Source organism: Euprymna scolopes, chromosome 18, assembly GCF_053919585.1.
Source record: "Euprymna scolopes isolate OS-2025 chromosome 18, ASM5391958v1, whole genome shotgun sequence".
Taxonomy (NCBI): domain Eukaryota; kingdom Metazoa; phylum Mollusca; class Cephalopoda; order Sepiida; family Sepiolidae; genus Euprymna; species Euprymna scolopes.
The window spans coordinates 65,192,475-65,212,408 of NC_136499.1; the positions used below are offsets into that span (position 1 = coordinate 65,192,475).

Below are 19,934 nucleotides of genomic sequence, written 5' to 3' on the forward strand. Positions count from 1 at the left end.
TGTTAACACAAAGAGCGTCGTTTATATGCTAATGGTAATTAGTGTATCACTTCTCAATATGCTCAACTCAAGATGAGGAGCATTATATATATATATATATATATGCACATATTTTTTTTCATAAGTTTTTATTTCAGTTTCGATTCAAGCTAATGCACCCAAGTCATATGGATATATATATTTCTTCCGTTTTTTTTTTTTTTTTAAATCACAACTTTATAATCTATAAAAATAGATAGAACATTAACTCTTAAAATAATATATATGAAATCTGCAAGAATTAAAATATATTCAAGCATACTTTACGACCGGGATTTACCGGGCGTTCGTGCGAGCTTAGATAAATACTTTTGCAGTTTTAACAAAAAAGCTACACTAATATAAGAGCAAATTACTTGGCCTTTTGGCCAACATCAAAATGTAGTATCTGTTCTTCAGATGCGGCACTTCCATTTCTTGTTCTTTTTCAGTAAAAGAGAAATCCTTCACGACTGAGACAATTTTTATTTTTGTACCTTTTTCTCCATGTTAAAAAACGACCCTGGTGTCTAACTCTGTCCCGTGGAGAGGCATTGTAAATAGGTACAATAATATCAGAGCATCTCCATTTGCACTGAACATCTACAGAATGCCAACATCAATAAATTATATATGAATGCATTCCCTGTGGAATTTCTGCAAGTTAAATAATTAATTGAACCAAATTGTTATAAAACTATAACTAATTTTATTATGGTAGTGTTTAAATCTTGTTTATAAAATTTAGGATACAAATAATTTTTAAATCTTTCAATGAAAATTCGATAAAAATTTTAGAAGCCACTTTAAATTTCTTTTAAATTTCAAAAGGTCAATCATTCTTTTTTCCTTCTTCAACCATTAACAAAAGATAAAAATAGCTAACTTGTGACAAAGAAACAGAAATGTACTTGATGGGCTTAATTTCTTTAAGTCACATAGGTGCAATAAACAGGTCACACAATTTTATTAACATAAAAGAGAAAGTGATCATACAAACATGAATAAAACTTAAGTTATAAAGACATTTTTTTGCATTTTAATATATTAATGAATTTTAGAAATGAAATGCAAGTTGAATTGAATTTTATAAAAATCTGAAAGAAAAAAATTTCTACAGCAACAGACAAAACATCAAAATAGTGACCAGTAACAAATTACTAAAAATTTATAATACAATTATGTATAGAGGAAAATTTAAATTCAGTAAAATTACTCATTTCTTACTGAAATAAGAAAAGGTTCTAAGAGTTCATGACTATTGGGGTATTTACACTTAAAATTAAACAATTCAGAAAAGAATAAACCACCTTTTTCAGGGTGTGGTAATTGTAAAGAAACCCCTACATTTGATACCAACAAACTCACAGCAAAACACACATTTTTTTTTTTAATCACTTGTGCAGTTTTACAAGCAATTTAAAAATTGTCATAATCTGCATAAATACATAAAAGAAAAAGTAAAAAAAAGAAAACAGAATTCAACTTTTAACAAAAAAAAAAATGGAAAATGAAGAAAATATCATTTACTCTCTTCTGTTGGTGAATTATTAATATTTGTTTTGGTTTTATTTAAAAATAAAAATAAAAATTTTGAATTATCTTCTAACTCATTCTTCTGCTGTGTCAATTTTAAAATCTATTTGTTAAAACCAAACAGAAAAGACTAAAAGAGAAAACCTTCATGTTCCTTCTATACACTCAGATACCTTTGGGGGAGAACATATGGGGCGGGGAGAAAAACTTGAGGGGGATTTGACAAAATAGCTCACAACCTAGCCACAGCTCAGATTCCTGCAAAGGCTACAAAAGCAACTACACTACAACTTCAGGCAGCCAGTTAGTCCAAGTTTTCATAATTATTAGTTTAAAAGCAGTCATTGAAAAATCGAGATTTTTGTATGAAAAGGAAGTAAATTCTCAGGTTAAGAGGGTGAAAAAGGAAATCACTGAGAGAAGGAAGTTGTATGAGATAGTAGCAATAACAATGTAGCAGCAGGGGGAAGTTTTTGAGAACTAATGATTAGAAAGACAAATGGATATCAAACAACTATCTGAAGCTTAAACACATCTTTTACCTAATAAATCTCAGTAAATAAGTTATATTTTTAAACACTAACTTCTAACTTTAGAAAACTGAAAATTGATGTGGATATATTTTTTATTTTATTCTGAAAAACATAACTAAAATATTCAATAATGTGGGGTTTTTTTTTTCAGAATATTGCTTATAAGAAATGTAGACAGCATTTTCTGTCATTTAAGATGCATTATTTTTTTTTAATATCTAAAATAATCCTCTTTTATTAAAAACCAAAACTGTCTGCATCTTATTGTACAAAGGTAAGTCTACAAGATTGCATAAGTTTGACTGAACATTTGTGCCTTTGCACCTAAACATAGTTTGACAAACGTGTCCTACTGATTGTTATGTTAGATTGCAGTAAACAGAATTAATGAAATATTTTTTTTCTTTTTTATTATTTTGTATATAAATTACATTTTTATGTTAAAATTATTAACTTTGTGACTTCATTCAGAATTTTTCTCAAAATTTTAACAATCCATGATCAATTTCAAGCAGATGAAAAATGTACAAACCAAACCAAACCAATGTTAAAAAATAGATTAAAATTGCTTCTAAAATCATTATAGCTTATATACTTCATATCATAATTAGCTTTGAAATATTAAGCTATTTATTCTAACTAAAACAAGAGTTCCTACATATTTCAAGTCCTTGAAAGGACAAAAGATCACAGCCAATTATTAGTCCCACACACACAGCAAACATTATTTGAAGTGAGCTAAAAGTCTGAATGGCAGCAATCCTGTTAAGTTTTAGTGTCATAACAAAGCAGTCATAATTCTGTGATAAATATTAAAAGTTATCATTAAAGAAGAGAGGGTGAGGGAGTAAAGAAGCAGTACAGGCAATTCAACAGAAAATGGTTGATCAAGACACACACATCAGCTTTTATTAAATTCGCAATTGAAAATTTTAGCAAAGAAAATATTTTAGATCAACCTTAATCTGGGTAAGTTTATTTCTAAAGATAAAATAACTAGGTATAGGTCAGTAAAAAAATATCCTTTTGACAAAGTTTAACTGTTAGAATCTCTTTTTTGTTTTACAGCATATCAACCATTTTTATTTCAGTGATTTAATGCTGAACCGCAATACCTATTATAAATAGACGGTTTTATTGATACTTTCAAAGAGGTTGTGAGTTAATACCTTTCCAGCATATCAAAACATTAAAATGTTATAAGTTTGAGTACAAAATTACCCAAAGGAAACAATTTGGGAATATGTAAACAAAAAGTAGGGAGTTAGCTACGAAGAAAAGACTTAACTCCAAACTTATTTTTTTTATAAAACGATTTACACCAAAAGACTTCCAACCTCTAGTGCAAACATTTTAAATGCATTAATATTTCAAGTATCTTTGCATTAGTTCTTCCCCATTAGAGGAAAAATTCTCTTTTACAGAAAAAAAATAGTTTTTCTAAAACATTCTAATTACAGTAAACTATCATTTTCGATAAAATTTCTAAATTCAAATTTAATAAATTTATAGATTTAAAAACAAAGGGTTTATTCTAAATAGGATTTCTGATATAAATTATAATAAATCTGCTTGCTTTCTGATTAATATAGTGTGTTAAGCTTCAATCAAGATGCTCTTAAAATCCAATTGTTTGATGAGCATGCATCAGTTCATGCCAGTTTGAAAAGCTAAGAAGAGAACCTGGATACTGCTTGTGTTCACCATCACTGAGGAACTTTCGCCGAGCTAGGATGTCACTATTAGGCATATGAGGTAGAATTTGAGGTATCTGAGCTAAGCTACGATGGCTGTGGTGTGTTGCTGTGCTTCCATAGAAATCAAGCGCACCTTCCAAATATCCAGCACCGTATGATCCAGACAGACGGTTGTCATCTGAAACGGGGAAAAAAAGTGTTTAAAACATTTTAGTAAAGAAATAAAAGTTAATAAGTAACATTTTATTTGAATACATACAAAATACAAATAAATTACAACTCTAAATTTTAAGCAAAAATATAAATAAATTATGACTCTAAATTCTAAGCAGAAATGATTACTGATAATAATAAATTTTGCTTATAAACTTTGTAAATTAAAAAAAAAATCTTACCATTCTGTTTTTAATAAGGTGTGGGAGGTTAAACAGTTCAAGAAAGAAACATTTTATGTAACATACAAATATCATTTGTAACAAAAAAAGGCACCTCATGATGGCTGAAATATTGTTAAAACTAGCAATAACCAAAATGAGAAAAACAATCCAAAACATCAAATTAAATAAATAACAATACCTCATCTCAGAAATATTATCTATTACTTATTATATAAGTACTATGTTATCTATTTACCTCCTTTCTGGAGCAAGTGTGAGTCAGTGCAACAAATTACATTCAAACTTGGCACAACTAGCTTTTCAATCCATCTCGTTAAGCAGTTGGCCACAGTCACCCGCAAAATACTGTTATGATAAAGGGAGATAATCCTGGAAGTTTAATACAATTAGGAGAACTCAAAGATGCCTTCTTTCCATGTTACACTAGAAATAAAATACTAACACTGCAATGGCTAATAAAGCTGCTATTCTGTTGTAATTCAATTTTTTTTTAACAATAAAAGCTATAGTAGAACTCAAAGTAGTTGAAGATTAAAACAGAAATATTCAAAAGGATTTTGGAAAAAATTCCTTGATAAATATGTAATATTAAACAGAAGATCGGAAGCTTACCACTAAAGTATCCTACAACTGGGCAGATATGATGATTGATATTCACTGTTGGTTCTTGTAGAGGGACCAGAGGCATACTTCGTAATTGAGTCATAAAGGAATCAATATATGCATCATAGTCTTCGGAGCTTTTCGACTTCTTGGCCCGTTTCTTGGGTCCTTGACCATCTTCTTTCTTTTGGCCCTTTTTCCGTTTTTCTTTCATGGGAAATTCAGGAACCATTTTCTTTTTGCCTTTTTTATCTTCTTCTATCACAGTTTTCTTTTTCTCTTTTTTCTTCTTTTGAGCAGCTTCCTGTTTCCGCTTTTCTACAAATGATTGCATGCAAAAGAGATAAGATACATAAACATTGCTTCAGTAATCATCAAAACAAAAAACAAAAAAAATCCTGGAAACTAAAACCAAAAATATGTCCCAAAGTAATAAAGTTTGACAAAAGGTCAAATTTGAAATGGCTAACTTTACTTACCCCACAACCTTTCTTCTTCCACAACAGAAAGGTTGCCATGCATACCACTTTCCTCCGAAATCACAGTTTCTTTACATAAAGGCATGTTGTCAATGAGCTCCAGCTGACGCAGCTGATCTGGAGTCAAGGAGCTGTGTTCATCAGATTCCTATAAATTTTAAATTAAATTATTTTAAGTTAAAATTATTCTTAAGTTAAATGAAACAGAAAAGTTCTCTCAGTCTTATCAAAAAAACAAAATGTCTTGCATGTTATTTTAAAACACAAAATTTCTTGTTACAAAATTTGCTTTAAATTTTAGCAGTTTAGTCCGTAAATTGTACTTGCAATCAAGATTTCATTTTTTTTTCTTTTTAGTGACATCTTCATATGTAATGGTTGACATTAATGTCTCTGAAAGCAATTCTGGTATGTTTTTTAGTTTGTTTGTTTTGTCTTACGGCATATCAACCCTTTTCAGGTTATTTAATGCCAAATCTGGTGATTTTGAAGAACGATTTTTTAATATAGTATATTTGTTTTTTAAGTCGTATTCTATTTAACCCATAGTTGGGACCCTAACAAGTACTACCACTCCAGGTCAGAGTGAACCTGGAAGTAATGGCAATTAAAGGGTGGCTCCACACTCCCAAAGGCCTGCAAGCTGGGGCCTCACCATCGGATATAGTTTAAGGTCATATCCAGGACTGTTGTATAAAAGGGTTCTTTTTAAATTTTTTATATAAGCCAATTTTTTTAAGATATAAGAGTATGGTGTGGGGGATTTTTTTTTCAAATAACTCTTTAATATTGTTTTCTTTGTAGAATCGATGTCTTACTGTTACAAAATCAGTACATTCAATTAATATGTGTTTGATTGTGAGTGGTGTTTGACAAGGTATACAGATTGGTTGGTTTTCTTTTTTAGGAGATATGAGTGGGTTAAGTGGGTATGGCCTATTTTTATTTTTGTTAGTTTAACTTCTTTTCTGTTTAATTTTGTGTTTTGTTCTTTGATTTTTGGCATGATTTCGTACAGTTTATTGTTAGGGTATTCGTTCCAGTAAGTTTGCCATTTCTCTGTTGTGTATGCGTTGATACGTCTTTTTAGATCTATGTATGGAATTTTAAAATTTGCATCGATTGGGAGGTTTAAGGCATTTTTTGCTGCTGAGTCTGCTAATTCGTTACCTTTAATACCAGAATGGCTGGGTATCCAGCAGAAAATGATTTCTTTTTTACTGCTTAATTAAGTTAATTTTTGGAGTAGTTTTGCGATTAGGGGGTTGTCCATCTTTTTATTTGTAATAGCTTTTAGAGTAGATTGGGAGTCTGAAAGGATTATAAACTTGTTTTTTCTGTTATTGGAGGCTAGATTGAGAGCTAGGATTAGAGCATGTATTTCAGCACTGAAGATTGAGGTTTCTTTTGGGAGGTTTGATTGTTTTTTGATTGATTTATTGAGTATTGCTGCACTGGCTGTTGTGTTGTTTAGATCCATCTGTATAGATGCGTGTGTGGTCTGGATACTTTTCTTTGATTTTATCGAGATCATCATGATAGGTTATTGGATGAGTATGTTTCTTTTCATGTCTACTTAAACTTAGGTCGATGCTAGGGGATACGATTTTCCAGGGAGATGTTTTGGGTAAGACAGTTTTGTGAATTTTGGTTATGGGGAGATTTGCTTCTTGGGAGATCGATTTTATTCTAAGTCCAAAGGTTTTGATTGCGTTTTCTTTTTGGTTGAAAAGGTGTTTGGGGTTTGGGTTTAAGGTGCTATTGTGTGCTGGGTTTGTGGGGTTCGCTGTCAGTTTTGTGTAGTATTTTAGACCGAGGTTTTGGTTTCTGAGCATTGGAGGAGTTTCATGTGCTTCTGCATACAGGCTTTCTACAGGGAAGGTTGGAAATGCTCCTAGTGCTAGTCTCAGTCCGGAATGGCATATTGTATTGAGGGTTTTTAGGTATGACTTTCTGGTGGATTGATATATGAAGCTACCATAATCTATTTTTGATCTAATTAATGCTCTATATAGTTTGAGTAGTGTGTTCTTGTCAGCTCCCCAATCTGTATGGGCAATGACTCGTAGGAGTTGTAATGCTTTATTACATTTGGTTTTTTGATATGATTGATGTGTGGAATGAAATTTAGTTTTTTGTCAAAAATGATTCCTAGGTGCTTGTGTTCGTTTACAAATGGAATTTTTTCACCTTCAATCTGTAAGGTTGGGTCAGGGTGGAGTTTGCGATGGTTACAGGAATGGATGCATTTTGTTTTAGTTTTGGAGAATTTGAAACTATTTTTAGTTGCCCATTTATTAATTTTATTTATGTTGTGTTGTAATTTCCTTTCAATAGTATGAATGTATTTAGATCTGTAGCTGATTGAGCAATCATCTACATATAAAGAGCTATGTATATCAGGAGAGAGTTCTTTTATAATGTTATTGATTTTAATGTTGAAGAGAGTTGTTGACAATATGCTGCCTTGGGCACTCCTCCTTGTTTTTGTGGGTCTGATAAAGTCGAGTCTATGCGAACTTGGAAAGATCTGTCTGTTAAGAAGTTTTTTATAAATTCAGGTAGTCTACCTCTTAGTCCAATGTTGTGGAGGTCTTTTATGATACCGTATTTCCAGGTAGTATCATACGCCTTCTCTAGGTAAAAAAAATATGGTGGTTACATGTTGTTTCTTAATGAAAGCTTCCCTGATATATGTTTCTAGATTGATGATATGATCAATGCATCCACGATTTTTTTGGTAGCCACATTGATTTTTTGAAATGATATTGTTTGTTTCTAGGTACCACATTAAACGGAAATTGATCATTCTTTCCATGGTTTTGCATAAGCAACTTGTTAGAGCAATAGGTCAGTAATTTTCTGGATTTGATGAATCTTTTCCCGGTTTTGCTATGGGTATTATTGTGGCTTGTTTCCATATTTTGGGGAATTCTTTCTTTATCCATATTTTGTTGAACATTTGCAAGTGATTCGGGAGGTATATTTTTTAGGAAACTGTAGTGGATCTCATCTGGTCCCACGGCTGAGTTGTGATTTTTCTATGGCATCTTTAAGTTCGTCTAGTGAGAAGGTCTCGTTGTAGGGTTCTTGGTTATTGGAATTGAAGTTTATTTTATATTTTTCCTGATTTTCCTTTAGTGTTTGAAATTGTTTTTTGTATTGTTTCGATGATGAATCGTCAGCGAAAGTTTTGGCCAGTGTATCAGCTATATCTTTGTTTTCAGTTATCTTGTTGTTTTTAGTGAGGAGATGATTGTTTAGGGTGGGGTTATCTTTCCTGGAGATTTTTCTAATCATTTTCCAGATAGTTTTAGGTTTGGTAGAAGTGTTGATTTGATTGACGAATTGTTGCCAACAATTTTGTTTTGATTCCTTTATTGTTTTACGTGCTTTTGCTCTGAGTCGTTTATATTCTATGAGGTTACTGGTTATGGGTTGCTTTTTGAATTTCCTTAAGGCTGCCTTTCTTTTTCTTATGGCTTTTTTGCATTCTTGGTTGAACCATGGTTTGTTCTTTTTATTTGGAGGGCAATTTTGGGGATGCATTCTTTAGCTATTAGAATTAGAGTTCGGGAGAAGTCTTCCATTGATTGAACATTTTGTTCTATTAATTGTTACGAGCATAATTGTTTGAATTTTATCCAGTTTGCTTTGTTCGTATTCCATCTTGGTATGTTGTTTTGGATAGTACTATTGTAGTCTATTATGATGGGAAAATGATTGCTTCCACAGGGATCATCATAAGTTTTCCATGTATAATCCAGAAAGCTTGATGGGTCACACATGGTTAGATCAATGGCACTGGTTGTACCATTTATTGGATTTAAGTAGGTGGGTTCTTTTTTGTTGAGAAGGCATATGTTGTTACTGTTTATAAATTGTTCGATTTTGTTTCCTTTGGAGTTAGTTGTTTTGCATCCCCATAGTGTGCTATGGCTGTTAAAGTCTCCTAGAAGGATGAAAGGTGAAGGTAATTGTTTGATTAGGTTTTCTAATTCAGTATTATTTATTGGTTCAGTAGGAGGTAAGTATAGAGAACAAATTGTGAGAGTTTTTTGGAGTGTGACCTGGGCTGCGACTGCCTGAAGATTGGTTTGGACAGTAAGCTTGCTCTTTAGGATATCGTTTCTTACTAGGATTGATGTGCCTCCATTGGATCGTAAGCCTGTATTATGAATATAATGATACTGTTCGTAGTTTTTTGTTTTTAGGTGGTTGTTGTGTTGTAGAAATGTCTCTTGTAGACAGATGACTGCTGGGTTGTATAGCGAAATAAGTATAAGGAGTTCGTTAAAATTAGGTTTAATGCCTCGGCAGTTCCATTGAATAGTTTGAGTTTTTTACTGTGTTCTGCCATTTTATTTGTCTGGGGGTGTTTTGTCTTCTACCTCCATCTCCTCCAGTTGTTTATTTTTTGTCGGAGTTTGTATCTTTGGTGGAGTGTTTGGTTGGGTTTTTTCTTTTTTTTGTTTGGATCTGGATGTCGATCTGGATCTTGCTTGGGATGCTGCTGTTTTGGGTTCTTGTTCATTTTTTCCCTCTTGATTACTTGCGTTTGGTTTCTTTTATTTTTCCCGGGTGTTTTCGGTTTCCATTTTTCCTAGAATTTGGAATCTATTTTGAGTGTCTACTCTTTGGTTTTCTTCTTTTCTGGTTCCTTTGCGGAGGGTACTAGGCGAGTGTTCTTTTGATTTTGGGATGTTTTCAGTTCGTGTGGGTTTTTTGTTAGAGGATTGTGTTTGATTTTTGGGATCTGGTGGGATTTTACTTTTAACTGTTTGGTAGTTATTTCCAAGTACAGCTGGAGTTGACGGCAGTTGCCGTAAGGTGGCCCTCAATGTCTCAACTAGTTCATGAAGTGATTTTATGAGGGTAGAGATTTCCTTTAGTTCAGTGTTTTCTATTGTTTTTAATTGATTTTTGGTTGCACCTGCGTATGATCTAGTTGGTTCTGTTGTGGTGGCTGTTTCAATAATTTTCCTAGCTTCGGTAAAACTTATGTTTTTGGTATATTTTAGTTCATTTATTTTTTTTTTTTCTTTGATCCAGTTTTGGAATAGCGATGAGTATGCTGGATGGTTCTCACCACAGTTTGAGCATTTTATATTTCCTTGGCATTCTGTTTCCTGGTGTTCGTTATTGCTACACTTTTGGCATACTGTTTTCCTGGTGCAGTATACTTTGAAGTGGTCAAATTTTTGGCAGTTTAGGCAGCGAAGTGGTCTGGGGATATATGTTTCTACTTTAATGCTAACGTATCCAATCTTGAGTTCAGTTGGTGGAGTGGGAGTATTGAAAGTTAATATGTATGTGTTGGTGTTTATTGTTTGTTTCTTTTTATTGTAATTCTTTTAGTATCTATAACTTTTTGATTTTTTAGGTTTGTTTTTATTTCATCTAGAGAGCAGGTGTTTAGTTCTGGACATCTGATGACTCCCTTTGAGGTGTTGAGGGTTTTGTGAGTGTAGGCTTTGATGTTTATATCATGGAACTTTGTCCATGTTAAAATTTCTTCGGCACTACTTTTAGTAGATACTTGTATGAGTAAAGTTCCATTTTTTAATTTGTTTTGTGTTCAGATTTTTGTTGATAATTTTTTCGATTTTGAATGGGGACATTTTAGTTATTTTTGTGTTATCTTGCGATTCCAAGATTATATACTCCGGAAAGTTTGTGTTTTCATCTTCATCACTTTCTGGATGGAGCCTTTTAATTTTTTTGGAAGCCATAGAATATTTTTTTGTTTTTTTTTCATCATCCTTGCTCCCCACCCTCCTCGGAGCCCTAAATTGGGAGATGGTTGGGGGAAAACCCATTCGCCAAAAGCATCTCAGGGATACAATGATGATATACTCAAACAGTGAGTATAGCTGCTTATGACTATTTTTTTCATTTCCTTGGACCCAGCAAGGTGTAGAAAGGGTTAGTTGTCAATAGCATCAGTTTTCACCATCTGATTGGCCCTTGCCATCGCCTTCTAATGATAGTATGTGTGTGTGTGTGTGTGTGTGTTTTTTTTTTATATGAGTGTAATGTGTTTGTATTTCTCTTCATGGGGGTTTACTATTATTAGGGACTGTCATGACTAGCCGGTTAGTCGGGTCGAGCCTGCCCGACCGCCCGTCTAGCCGAAGTAAGGGCCAAAGTGGAGTGTTGCTAACTCACGGCCATTTGGTTCTGAGGGCGTGAGTTGCTCAGCCACCAGGATCCCGTTCTAAGGCATTACAGGTCGCCACCTACGGCCAACAGGTGGCCCTATTGAGGGACTTTTACTCTCTGCAGGGGACCAGTCGGTGTATTCTGATACTCCACCGACAGGGTCTGGGAGGGGGGGGATAAAAAGGGGAGGGAGAGGGGCTATTGTTTTTGGTTTTGGTTTTGGTTTTGCAGAACAAAATTAAGTTTTACAAAAAAGATCAGAAAACAAAAAACATCAATGTAGGTGCATTTCGTCTCAGGAAGCCAAAAGACAGCCTGATCTGGTAGCACCAGATGTGTTTTTTAAGTAGATGGATAGGAGTATTAAGGTCCTAAGAACTACCACAACTCGCATTTCAGTTTTCCTTCTCCTAGGTTAGTTGCTTTAACAAGGCTTTAGAATCTTGTTTACCCCAACTATCAAATCCATAGTCGTAGAGGGACAAATTGATGAATATCTTTCCTATATTAGTGAAAGTGATGCAATCACCCCAACAAAACTTGAACACTGCCGTGTGTTCATAACCATTGCACCAACATAACTTAAAATCATTGTTTTATAAACCGAGATCAAAATCATTCAATTATGAAAAGAGTCATTTAACTACAAATTTTATGTATTTTTTCGAATTAGATTTACATTTAATTTTTATATTCAACTTTGCCAAACATTCTTTTCATGAAAATAACTGCATAAAAACTATGACACAAAAATGAATGTGAGATTATAAATAAAAAAATTTTTAAATTATATTTGGAATTATTATCAATCTTAGAAGCTAACATTTCCTGTATTCATGTTATTATATAAGACTACTTGTGACCCATTATTATTCATTCAAAAATTCATAAACTGTGAATATTTTAAGAAATTTTCCTTGCATAAATAAAACTATATAATTTACATGTTTACAGCATGTATGAATACACTATATAAATTTAATGGCATAATGTCTTCTATATATAAAAAAAAATTATCAAGTCAATCTTTCTGTAAATGCTCAGAGATATTAAAATATATTTGAGTCGTTAAAACAACCAGTTAATGAAATTAGAAATAAAAATCAGTCAAAACTATATCACCAGCATCTATTGTCAAATCTTAGTGAAAAAGTATTCATAAGTTTATTGAGTGTATACCATTCAACAAATCAAAGTCAAAATCATATTCTCTTTCTTTGAAAGCATCATTACCTCCTTTATGAATGCATATTTTAAATCCATCAAATCTAAAATGTTACTTGATTCAACATCAAAAATGATGCACATATAAACTCTAAACTGCATTTTCTGTTTTCCATCAAGATTTGTGGATAAAAAAATGTTTAAACATGTATTAAAACACAAAAAAAATTGATTCACACAAAAATTTCATGAAACCAGAACCAAGCTCATCTTTCAGTCAAGTTGCATGAAAATTCATATTGTAGCTGTGGACTAATTTTACTCAGAAATGAGTGAAAACATTACCATCTCACTCAACAAATTTTTTTTTTTTCTTTTTTTAGAAAATTCATCAAAATGTCAATCTTTGAATATTTATGTTAACCAGCATTGAATAATTATAGCAGTAACTGCTTTACTGTAAAATGAGATTTTTTTTTTTTTTGTTTTTTTTATATATACAAGATTCCAGAATTACTTATTTGAAAAAAAGAATTAAATTTTAATGACAGCCTAGAGTAATATAGACACAGAACTTTAAAATATTAATATAATGAAAAACAAAAATCTTTTTAAATAAAAAGATCTTACATAAAATCTTGGAGTGAAATTTAATTCAGAAAATTTTTTAAACCACTTCATTTTTAATCAAGTTTCAAAGAGTTAATTTTAATAGGAAATATTAACGGAAAAAAAAACATTTAAACTAATTTTCTTGAATTAAAACATAACTTGAAATCAATTAGCTCTTTCATGATTCCCTGATGCAAATGAACTATGTATACAGAATGCTCACCTCATTGCGACTGCTGGCTGACGATGCACTATTTGCAGCCTGAACAGCTGCACTGTTATTGACAGAGTTCACCGTTGCAACCACTGCAGTCGCAGCGGCAATTGCACTGGCAGGATTATGGGCTGATGAAGCCAGCAACTGCTTCAGAAGCACGTTCTGGTTACCCTTTGAGTCAACAAAGCTGGCAACAGCATCCATTTCATGCTGCTCACTCTTTACTTCACATTTATCTATTAAAAAAAAAAAAATTAATAACCAGTTTAAAAATATTTTATTAGGAAAAAAAAATGCAACACTAATATTTTTTTTACACTGAAAATTTAGTGGCAAGAAAGATTTTTAAATTGACCTACCACACACATTTTTTTTCTAATAAGTAATTTTTTCCAAAAAACATAAGTTAAAAGATAGTGTAGGAGATGTTCAAAACCAATTAGATCAATTCAGAAATCATGATAAAAGAATGAAATTGCAAGGACATTTTTGGAATCTAACTAAAAGAATTTCATATATACATTCCTAGTATACACTCTCAGAAGATCAGAAGATTACAGATAATTTGTACATTATATATATATATTAGTAGTGGCAACCCAACATTGCCTAGAGTACTAAGTTAAATACATCCATTTAATACTGTAATTTGAAATATTACAAAGTTAATTTTGGATCAAAATCAGAGTAAAAGTACTTATGCCCCGAGTGAGGTTTGAACTTAACCTCTCTACAGATATCTTACTGTAATTCTCAACTTCATATTTATGTGAACTGGATTTGTTTTTACCTAAACATTTAAAATTTTTAAACATGTGTAAAGTTTAAAAACACTTAAGAAAAGTTAAGAGTATGCCTGTCTCAAATTAGTGCATATATTGCAGCAGTAGTAAGAAGGCACCAGACACACAATTATTGTTCTATGGCACTAAAATTCACCATTGTTATTCTATACCTGATATTAAATACCCAATATATTTATGAATAAAAATTTCACATATAATAATCGCTTTTATCTTTATGTTATTGAAAAACAGGCTTTATAGTCATTTTTGTGAAAGGTATTCCTTGAAAATTTAAAGAGGTCAATAATGTGCTGTAAATATAAAAAAAGGTTAAGAACCACAGATTTAACTCAATTTCCAATACTCTCATCACCAACTGAGAAAGTCATTAATCCTTATCCTCAAGTGGCAGTAACTTATTAGCATTAAAATAAATATTAAAGGCAGGCACAAACTCACAGATGCCAGAACTTTTTCAAAAACGATTGTTGCAACGCAAACAAAACTTAACTGAACTCTTAGCATGAAACTTAACAAAACTTATAATAGAATCACTTAAATCAATCACACAATGCTAAAGAAAGATTTCTTTGATTTTTTTTTATACTTGTATTAGAATTCTACATATAAACCAACCAAATGTTATAACTACGTCATTTTTTTTAACAACCCCATCGGAACATTGTTCAATGACTTGGTGTTTTTCAAGAAGACAAAGTAAGGCGATATAATGCATGTTGTATGAATCGACAAAACCTAGTCGCAAGTTATTTTGAATTTTTTAAATTTGAAGATAGAAAGCATTTTTCAGCTAGAGTTTATAGGCAAAAGTTAAAAATGATGGTCCATTTGTTTGCCTAAACTATAAACAATATTTTTTTTTAACTGCATAGACTTTGGTTTAATTAAAAAAAAAATTTTTTTTACAGTTATTGTCTGCCAAAAAGAAATCAATCATCTTAAGTGCCCTTTCTTTCCTTCTGAAGTTAATGATAGAAAAAAAGAAAAAGAAAAAAAAACATGTCCTACCAAGTGAAGAGATTATCTCCTCGGGTTCCTTTTTAATGTTGAAAGTTGAAGCAAGTGACACAATTTGCTGCTGCTGCTGCTGCTGCTGTTGATGATGATGGTGGTGGTGGTGGTGATGATGATGGTGATGCGGCGGCTGCAAGTGAGTGTGTGAATGTGCAGTACTTGGTAAATTAGGTAAAATATGAGAACCCGAGTTTGAGGTAACATTATAATGTGTTAAGCCACCTGAAAAAAAAAAAAAAAAAAAATCACAAACATCATAGGTATGAAAATATTTTTATTTTTGCTTTTCATTTTTAAAGGGAGGAGAAAAATTTGCAGAAAAATTACTGTTTTTGTTAATTTTAATTCTTATTTTTACATCATCAATAATTACAAATTAATTTGGATTTAAGTTCTAAAAATACATCTGAAATAAAAATATTTTCATTTTTCATTTGCAGGTGAATTTTTCTTTAAATAAAAAAAATGTACCAGTTTTCAAATTTTAAAAAATTAAGATTAAAAATCATTTTAAAAATTAAACATTGTATTCTTGTACGTAATATTCAAACTTTGCTATATTACAATGAAAAAAATTATACACCATATTTTCTTGTATATAAATTACATCCTTGTAAAGAGTACAAAACACATAAAATATGTTCTTGTAACTAGCTAAATGAACTTTTCACAATGTTAGAAAAATGTGCTTATATAGTATTGATCATGTATGAAAACAGCATTTCACGTAAAAACACTTTTATGTACTTGCATATTTAGCAGACATATTTTCACCAAAAATCAGAAAAAAATGATCAAGTAAAAGATCACTTAGAATTTTTTTTATTAAAAATAAAAAATCAGTGTTATCATATTTTTGGATTCTACCATTGATAAAAGTGGGAGTACTGGTTGGCAAAATGATAGATTGCATTATCTCTCGTTTGTAGAGTAATCTTTAATAATGCATAACATGATAAAACTGCAATTTGAGATATTACTTTTTACTTGTAATAAATGTTCTTTTTGATCATTTTTTCCTGATTTCACAAAAAAAAATTTTTTTAAATAAACCAGATATTTAATCATGATGTGCTTCTTCTAATTTCAGTTTCAAAACTAATTTTCATAATTTTGAGGTAATACATTTGAAGAATTTATCATATAGCTTCATATTTTACTTTGTAAATAAGAAAAAAAATGTCCTTATTAAATGTACTTATCAAAGAGAAAATAAACTATTAAAATTAAAAAAATGTTCAAATTTTACTATTTTTAAAATTAAAATCCTATTGTACAAATTAAGTGTATTTGTAATTTGATCGTTCCCAAAAAAAAAAAAAAAGGTTAAGCTGAGTAAAAATTGCTGAAAATGAGTACAATTAGACCAATTTGGCCTTTAATGTATTTTCTTTTTTTTTTACAAAAATTTCCCATATTATACACAAGAAAATGCAGTATATAAACTCCACCTGTTTGAACTGTTAAAATGTTAAAGTGTATATTTCAGTGCTTATTATGACTACTAGTAATAATGTACAGAATTCACTAGACATCGGTGAACTATCATTAAATCTAATAGAAAAGAAAATGGTTAATTTTTAATAAATTGTCAAACAAAAAAAATCTCCATAGCATTCATCAGAAGAATAACGATACAACTTATAAGTACCTAATTATTATACATCTACTCAATAGTTTTTTTTTGTTTTGATTGCTATAGATAATTGCTTTAAGATGTTCAGCTACGCTTGATCATGTTTCCAATTCAAAATTTAAGAAGTGATTCACATTTCCTGTCAGGAGCCATTATTGTCAAAACAGAAATTTGTTTATTCTTTTACAAACATGAGAAAAATCGAATCAAATGTATAATTTTGTTCTAATGTTTAATTCAACATTTTCTAATGTTACTCATTAAAGATTTTAGGAGACAATTCAGAAACAAATCCTTGGTTTTTTATCTTTAATAGCTTTAAATGTTCTACTTTTAAACATTAAAAAAATGATACTAATTATTTTGAAATAATAAAAAGATTATGTGAAAAATGATAAAGCAAAAGGACAAATAGGAAAATGTAAATCAGATATTTTGGTTATCACATGAAGAATGTGGTCCATTTGTAAAGGAGTCAAATTTTGAAGCAAAAAAGTCTTCAAATGTGCACACTGTGGTAGGAAATAGTCTGCTTAAAAATCTCTCAATAGAAAAATCTGATTCGATGTTCATTCTATGGAATTTTTTTTTCTTCATTACTCAATTTAGAAAATATATTCTGTTGAATTAGCTATGCATTCGGTGTTTGTTAGATCTATTAAACATTCAATTAAATTCTAAGCTCAATAAATAAAATTCCAGACATCTTGAGTTTCAGAAATGCTTTATTTACCTTAAACTTAGACTTGTGAAAGTTTGTTAGACTTTTGAAAACAGTGATTAATGGATCAAATAAATATTGAATGTATATCTTATTCAAGGAAGTATGCTTCAAAGAACAAATACTATTAAACTGCACTATATATATATATTTAAAATTGTACAGAAGGTCAGAAAAACATTAGTACCATCAGTTTCAAGCCTGAAACCGACAGTAACAATGTTTTTCTGACTTTCTGTACAATTTTAAATAAATATTAAGCTCTTATATTGAAAAGGTTTTTTCTTTGTAATCGAGCACTTTATTGGAATTCTTTCCCAATGTGTGTGTGTATGAAAATATTTACTTTTTGGAAGTGTATATTCCTTAAAAATTGTTAAAAATAAGCTCAAAGATGTATTTACGCCTTTAGAGCATATATAGTATAGAATTACATCCCAATTATCACAAAAATCAGTCCACAATCTTCATTTTTATATATTCCTTTATTATTATTTAAATATAATCAAATTTTTGTAATTACTATTTCTGTATATATATATATATATATATTAAAAATATATATTGTGGTATGAATTTAAAAAAGGAGAGGGGGGGTGAAAGTCAAAATATATTTTTGTTTAAATGTTATACAATTTTCTTATAATTAAGTTCTGCATAAATTTCCTTTCTCAATCCTCAGTCAATATTTAGTTTTATCAATATAAAGAATTCTTTTTATAAAATTCCGTATTTTGTGGCCTTTGAATGTCAAAGTTTTCTTAAAATGCTATAGTCTGATATTTGTCCTATGCATTGACACAACTGACCTTTGTTTATGGAATCCTTGGTGCCGGTTTCAGATCCAGTGGGACTAAGCAAACCTATCCTATCCCCAGCATGGCCAACAGATAAAGTGGATGGCGTAGTCTGCTGCGTGCTAGGCACAAATGACGTCAAACCAACTTTAGAGTCCACTTCTTGACCATTCAGAAATTTGGAATGCTGCAAGACTTGTGACGTTGTGGCAGCAGGTGGAGAGTACTCTGGAGGAGGAAGGGGTGGTGGTGGCGGTGGTGGTAGGGGTGGCAATGGTGGGGGTAATGGCGGAGGCGATTTTGGCAGGGGTGGCGCCATCGAGAGTGCAGGAGTGGCCACAGCGGCAGCAGCAGCAGCCACAGTTGCTGCCATGGTTGATGGTGGCTGGGAAGTGTGTTGCTGTAGTAAATGCTGTTGCTGCTGCTGCTGCTGGAACTGCATAGATGTGGACTGGGAACTTAGAAGAGCCATGTCCGAAGATCCAGTTGTAGACAACGAACATGACGAAGAGGATGAGGAAGAGGAGGAGGAGGAGGAGGGAGGTGTCATAGCCTGTGCTGTACTACTTTGACGACCAATTGCATTAGACACTAGAGCCTTTCCTGAACTTTTACCACTGTTTCCCTGCTGTTGCTGATGCTGTTGATGTTGCTTAGCTTGCTCTTCCTTCTGAAGTTGCACATTGTTGTACAGAATCTCTATGATCCTTCGTTCAGTTTCAGATTGGGGTTTGAAATTCAGCTCCATTGGTGGTTTAAAGGGTTTCGCAGATCCAGGTGAATTGTCACTACCCATACCAGACGAATGGCCAGGTGTTTGCCCCATTCCTATGAGGAAACAGGTTGATATTAGATTTTTTAGTGTTTAACATTAAGAAGAGGTTAAAAATATATAAGCTTACAATATTAACACGGTTAAAGTAACAGAAACTATAAAAAAAAATTCAAAAGAACATGTTCTGGAAAAATACAGAATTTATAATACTGAATATTCTGTAGAAATCTTTAAATGCTATAAACCGATAAATTTCCAAGTAAATGAAAAACAATCTCAAAGGACAACTATAAAAAAAGGAAAAAGAAAACTATTAAAAAAAACATAACTAAAATCTGAAAACTACTTTAATTAGAATAAAATCAATTTTACAAGAAAGTTAACCCAAAAAGAAAGGAATATATCTTTGCTACATACAACAACAAAAAAATAACTAGACATTTATCAAATTAGATAGACAAAAGTAAAAGGAATTTTTTTAAGCAAATTATAAGCTCAAGTTTACAAGCAAATGTTAATGAAATAATTGAAAGTATTTTACTTGATTTTATATCATACTGACACAAATATCAAAAGGTATTCTAACAATAATAGCATCTATTACTCTAATATCAGATGAAATAATTTCAATTATTGAAATATTAAATTAAAAGAAAGCTGGATAACAATTTGAAATAATTTAAGTGTTATTAAGTATTATTGACAATTTTGCATTCACTAAATTACAAAAAAAAATAAAAAATAAAAAGAAATGAAAACACTCTGA

General features: G+C 31.2%; 1 protein-coding gene across 19 annotated transcripts in view; it reads right to left on the minus strand.

Annotated features, from left to right (window-relative positions):
• The window catches only part of LOC145297646 (histone-lysine N-methyltransferase 2C-like), a 276,096-nt gene that overhangs the window by 40,936 nt on the left and 215,226 nt on the right, over positions 1–19,934 (minus strand). For 14 of the 19 annotated variants that reach the window (XM_080143768.1, XM_080143763.1, XM_080143779.1 and 11 more), the window contains 6 exons: positions 18,406–19,221; positions 15,234–15,461; positions 13,426–13,655; positions 5,265–5,412; positions 4,795–5,103; positions 3,771–3,962 (listed from right to left, as the gene is read on the minus strand). In XM_080143768.1, the coding sequence (XP_079999894.1) occupies positions 3,771–3,962; positions 4,795–5,103; positions 5,265–5,412; positions 13,426–13,655; positions 15,234–15,461; positions 18,406–19,221 (1,923 nt within the window). The remainder of the gene's footprint in view (positions 1–3,770; positions 3,963–4,794; positions 5,104–5,264; positions 5,413–13,425; positions 13,656–15,233; positions 15,462–18,405; positions 19,222–19,934) is intronic. The other 5 variants (XM_080143783.1, XM_080143781.1, XM_080143780.1 and 2 more) reach the window with 3 other exon arrangements.